This window comes from Chrysochloris asiatica, unplaced genomic scaffold, assembly GCF_000296735.1.
Source record: "Chrysochloris asiatica unplaced genomic scaffold, ChrAsi1.0 scaffold00312, whole genome shotgun sequence".
NCBI lineage: Eukaryota > Metazoa > Chordata > Mammalia > Afrosoricida > Chrysochloridae > Chrysochloris > Chrysochloris asiatica.
The window spans coordinates 610,135-616,055 of NW_006408830.1; the positions used below are offsets into that span (position 1 = coordinate 610,135).

Consider the following 5,921-nt stretch of genomic DNA (forward strand, 5'->3'; position numbering starts at 1 on the left):
ATAACAGGAAGAACATTTAATTGAAAAGTTTTCACCCTATAGCTAACAACACCTGCTTATATACGCTCACTTTTTCAAGCACTAGGGGTCAGAGTGGTTTAAGCAATAGCTGACACTGTCCGCCGGCAATAAACTTGCTCTCCTGAGATCCCGGACTGAGTCTCCTACTCTGCGCCGTCCCTAACAAAACAACGTGCTCACTCCAAGACCCATAACAGGATCCGCCGCAGCGAAGGCGCCGCATCAACTCCTTCCACGCCCCTTTCCTAGCCTGATGTAGCCCCGGATCCCCTACTCCGCCCGCGCGAGGACTTCAGCGTCCTCCGAGCCAACACCCCCGCCCGGGGCTGAAAAGAGCCCCGCCCATCGCAGCGAGGTAAGGGGTGGTGTCTCCGGATGCGCACTTCCGCTTCCGGTTCGGAGCGATCTCTGCGGCCCGGTTCAGCGTTCAGGATTGGAGGTTGTGGCGTCTTCGGTAGCTTGGAGGAGATTCGAGGTGAGCTGACCGAGTGGAGGGGATCAGGGCCGTGGAGAGCCGACGGGTCTCAGCCCTCTAGATGCCTGCGAGAGGCGTGGCTGGGGCCCGACGTTCCGGCAACACGGCAGGGCTGAGCGGGATTGCGGGATTTAGGGCCCAGGTTCAGGCCTTGGGAAGGGGTGAGAGGAGGACCTAGTGATGATGATGGAGTGCTGGGGGACCTGAGAGACGTGACGTCTGGGGTTTCAGAGGCCTGACCCCGGCGCCTCCTATCCTAGGATGATTGAGGTGGTTTGCAACGATCGTCTGGGGAAGAAGGTCCGCGTCAAATGCAAGTATCCTTTAGCAACGGAGAGGCAGGCATTCATTCAGTCGGGGTCAGGGGCGGGGGAGGATCGCGTCCTGGCAGAACGTTAGCATGCCCCCTCTTCCTGGCCCTTCCACCCTTTTGCATTTTCCGTAACTCCTCTGCGCCCAGCACTGATGACACCATCGGGGACCTGAAGAAGCTGATTGCAGCCCAAACTGGCACCCGTTGGAACAAGATCGTCCTTAAGAAGTGGTGAGTGCTATGGTTGTAGAATTGAGGGGCCAGGTTTGGGTTGGGGGAGTGCTGAAGGTAGTCCTTTGCTTAGGCAGGGCTTCCTCAGCCTATCTCAGGGTGAAGCGCCTATTGGACCCCTCTCTGAAAAGTCTTTATCCCGTAGGTACACCATTTTTAAGGACCACGTGTGTCTGGGTGACTGTATCCTTTGTATGATTTCTTGAGGATGGCTCTGCATACCTGGCTCGGCTTCTTGTTATTCATTGTTGTTAAGTTCTGACTCATAGCGACCCTGTATGGGTTTTCCAGGGAGTGGCTGGTGGGTTGGAACCGCCGGCCTTATGGTTCAAGCCAACCTTGCGGTCCAATCAGTACCGAAATGTAAAGGGCTTATGCAGAAAGGTGTTTACTTTGTGGCACATGATAAGCACTTAGAAGGACCCATGTAACTATTTTGTTGAGGGATGGGAGCTGTTGGCTGGTGAAATATTTTGACAGATGTTAGAGGATTTTAAAGTGCCCTGGTGGCACTGTGAGCTAATTGGGCTGCTAACCACAAGGCCACCAGTTCAAATCCACCAGCCACTCGGAGGGAGAAAAATGAGGTGGTCTGTTCCCTTCAAAGGACCCCTGGTAGTGTAATGGATTCCATGCTGGGTTGCTAACCGCAAGGCCAACAGTTGGAATCTACTAGTTGCTCTGAGGGAGAAAGATGAGGCTTTCTGTTCCCATAAAGGTTGACAGCCTGGGCGACCCTATACAGGGCTGCTGGGAGTGGAAACTGATTCGCTGGCACACAGCTACCACCACCACTCCAATCCACTCCGTTCCCTTAAAGATCGCAGAACCCGAAGGAGCAGTTCTGCTCTGTGCCGTGTAGGGTCTCTATGAGTTGGAATCAACTGACTAGCAGTGGAGGATAGAAGACTTTTTAACGGTAAAGATCAAAATATTTCTTACTGTGCACTGGGTATAGTAAACATTCTTGCTCCTCCTTAGTGTTGGCTAGGAGGTCAGGCATGGTGTGGGAAGGACTGGAAGCAAGAACTATTTTTCTATATTGGATTCTTCAAAATGGGCTAGCTCAAGATGACTTCCATGGCCCAGAGCTGAGCCTCCCTCCTGACCCAGCTGTGAGTGGATGAAAAGGGTGGGGGTGACAGCCACGGGAGGATTCCTTAACATCTTCACTTCAGATGAAATCCACGATGGGATGAACTTGGAGCTTTATTACCAGTAAGGCGGAAGCCCTTCAGCTCTTCTGCCCTCCCCTTCTCTCCCTCCTCCCTGCACGCCTATGGACGCTTGTTTTTAAAAAGTCACATTAATAAAAACTAAGATGCTGCTCTGGTGTTCTCATCTTCATGTGAGAGTTCTCTGATGAGGGGGAGGGTTGGTGCCTGTCCGTTCATCACTGTCCCCTCAGTGTCCATTTGCTCAGTGAGAATTGTTAACTGGGTCAGCGTGGGAAGAGGAAGCCGGCAGACTGAGGACCTGAGGAGGAGACCAAAGCTCTGGAGCTGCCCTGGGTCTGGAAGGGCCTAAGTTTGGGATTATTGTCAGCCTAATAGACCAGGTGTGGTGCTGTAGGATAAGCCCAAACTGCTAACCGCAAGATTGGTGGTTCAAACCCACCAGCAGATCGTTGAAAACCCTATACAGGGTCATTATGAGTTAGAACCAACTTGGCAGCATTTAACAACAGTAGACCAGGAGGGGGCATGGTGGCCCTGTGGGATGAACACTGGACTGAAAACCATAGGATCAGCAGTTCGAGTCCACCAGCCACTTCACAGGAAAAAGAAGCTTTCTGCTCCCACAAAGATTTATAGACTCAGAAGCTCTGTACAGGGTTGCTGAGTTGGAAGAGACTTGGTGACACTTAACAGTAGACCAGGAGGGGGCCTCTGGGTGGGGACAGTCGATGTAGAGGTTAGAAATACAGGCTGTGGATTCAGACACAACCTTGTGAAACCCCAGCTCTCACCAACAGCTGAGGGACCCTGGGCAAATGAACTTCCCCAGGTCTCTATTTATTTATGCAAAAACTAGAACTACTTACTAGTGTTTGCCTCATTTGTGTGTTGTGACATATAGATGAGATAAAGTATGCTTAAGCATCAGTTCTTGAATACAGGGAGGTCATGTGGCCAGTTTTAGGAGTGAGACCAACTGGGTATGAATTCTGACTGGTTGTTAGTAGCGGCACTCAGGGGAAGTTGTAAAAAAAAAAAAACAAAATGAACACGCCAACAGCAAACACACTCATCACGCCCACAGCACTTTCTCCTCAGCTGGGTGTAAGAATTGCTTGCAGTGGTCACACAGAACTCAGACACCATACTCAGAGTTACGTGTTTTATTAAGGAAGTTAACAGGATATGATTTTGAGTCAAAATATTCAGGGCAGAGTTCTTCCGGTCAGGGCAGCCTCTCACTGCCCACAGGCAGGCCTCTCTGCCCCACCACTATTACAAAGCTCTTCTCGGGTTACTGATAAATGTCCGCAGAGCACACCATTACACTGTAAACCTCAGTCTGAAGGCATAGATAGGTCAGCAAACCTAACTCCCCCAATTAAGTACCTGGAGGCAAGCCTCTTAGCAAAGTCACTCAGCTTTATTGGTTGGCTCCGTGGAATCGGATGCCCACCGCTCTGTCTTGACCTGCTGTCCCTCTGCCACTCTTGGTGGTGCAGCTTTATGTCACTGGGTCAAGGAGGTTCAGTGCGCAGGGATCTCAAGAGTCCAGAGGACAGGCTCTACTCCTGACTCCTGCATAGTAGGAGAGCCCTCACTCATGATTCTGAGATGGCTCGTTTTATACATGTTAGTGAGTTCCAGGTTTTTAGAATCACAGTTACCTCTAACCACTCAACTGAATCAGATAATTCTGTCAGCATCTTCTTCCATCTCTTACCCAGATCCAGCAGGGCAGAAATGTCTGGTGGAAGTTGAAAAGAGAGGAGTTGTAGAGAGTAATTCACCATTGTGCAGAAGTCAACCTCGAATCCTGTTTTCTCTCCTAAGAAGGTCACCATGATGGTAGCTATGTCTCAGTGAGCTACTATAATTAAACAGCACGCTGTCTGACACATCCTCACTTCTTATACTAATTCCAAGACAGATTGGTTTGCTTTTCTGGCAGTCCATGATACTTTTAAATATTGTTCGTCAACACCAGATTTCAAATACATCGATCCTTTTGTGGTCTTCCTTGGTCGTTATCCAACTTACTAGATAGTTGTATTTAATGTCTTTGAGTCGGTTCCAACTCATAGTGACACTGTGTAGGACTTCCAAGGAGCAATGGTGGGCTTGAACCATTGACCTTGTGATTAGTAATTCTAGTGAAGAGAAAGGGACTTCACAATATGGGTAAATCGGCACATGACCAAGGTAGTAAATGGAGACACTAAGAAGTAAGCAAAATTTAAGGACACTCTGGGTAAACACTATAACATATTTTATTCCGCAAAAACAGTAATAACAGTCAAAATACTGTGAGTGGTTACATAGGTAGATGTGTATGCTTTATAGGTGTGGGAAGGTGCATGGCAGTACATGCATGTCCATATATAGGTAACGGGTTATTGGTGTTAGGTACCATCGAGTCAGTACCTGCTCATAGCGACCTTATGCACAACAGAAGGAAACACTGCCTGGTCCTATGTAAACCTCACCATCGTGCTATGCCATCGCTGCTGCCACTGTGCCAGTCCATCTCAGTGGAGGTCTCCCTCTTTTTCACTGCCCTGTCACTTCTTTACCAAGCACGATGTCCTTCTCCAGGGACTGTTCCCTCCTGACAATCTGCAAAGTACGAGGACAAAGTCTGGCCATCTTGGTTTCTAAGGAGCATTCTGGCTGTACTTCTTCCAACACAGATTTGTTTGATTTTTTGGCAGTTCATGGTACTTTCAGTATTCTCATCCAACACTATAACTCAAATGGATCAATTCTTTTACGGTCTTCTTTATTCATTGTCCAACTTCAACAAGCATATGAGGTTCTTGAAAATACTATGGCTCGGGTCAGGCAAACCTTAGACTTCAAAATGACATCTGTGCTCTTGAACACTACAAAGAGGTCTTGTGCACCAGATTTTCCTAATGCTGTGTGTTGTTTGATTTCTTGACTGCTGTTTCCATGAGTATTGATGGTTGATCTGAGCAAAATGAAGTTTTTGATAGCTTCAATCTTTTCTCAATTTATCTTGACGTTATTTATTGGTCCAGTGGTGAAGATTTTTGTTCACTTTAAATTGAGGTTCAATCCATACTGAAGTCTGTGGTCTCTGATCTTTATCAGTAAGTATTTTGAGTCCTCTTCAGTTTCAGAAAGGAAGATTGTGTCACCTGCATATTACAGGTTGTTCATCAATCTTCCTCCAACCCTGATGCTGTTTTTCTTCACATAATCGAGCTTCTAGAATTATTTGCTCAGCATACAGATAGACTAGCATGGTGAAAGAATACAACCCTGCCACACACCTTTCCTAAATTTAAACCATTCAGTGTTCCTTGTTCTATTCGAACAACTATGTACAGGTTCCTCATAGCACAATTAAGTGTTCCAGAATACTTATTTTCCGCAATGTTGTCCATGGCTTGTCAGCCACACAATCGGAAGCCTTTGCATAGCCAATAAAACATAGGTAAACATGTTTCTGGTATTCTTTGCTTTCAGCCAAGATCCATATGATGTCAGCAATGATATCCTTCATTCCACGTCCTTGTCTGAATCCAGCTTGACCCTCTGGCGGTTCCCTGTCAATGTACTATTACAGCTGGTTTTTAGTTTTTTTTTTAAAAAAAAGTTTTTATTGTGGATTGAGTGAAAGTTTACAGGGCAGATCATCAGTTTTACATTCAACAAATCATACACCTTGTTTCATTAC

General features: G+C 47.3%; 1 protein-coding gene across 1 annotated transcript; it reads left to right on the plus strand.

Annotated features, from left to right (window-relative positions):
• The first annotated feature begins 757 nt into the window (after positions 1-757).
• Positions 758-2,262, plus strand: UBL5 (ubiquitin-like 5). Its single transcript, XM_006875073.1, has 4 exons — positions 758-813; positions 957-1,040; positions 1,186-1,223; positions 2,219-2,262. Exons 1-4 carry the CDS (start codon positions 758-760, stop codon positions 2,260-2,262), a joined length of 222 nt encoding a protein of 73 aa, XP_006875135.1.
• The last annotated feature ends 3,659 nt before the right edge of the window (positions 2,263-5,921 follow it).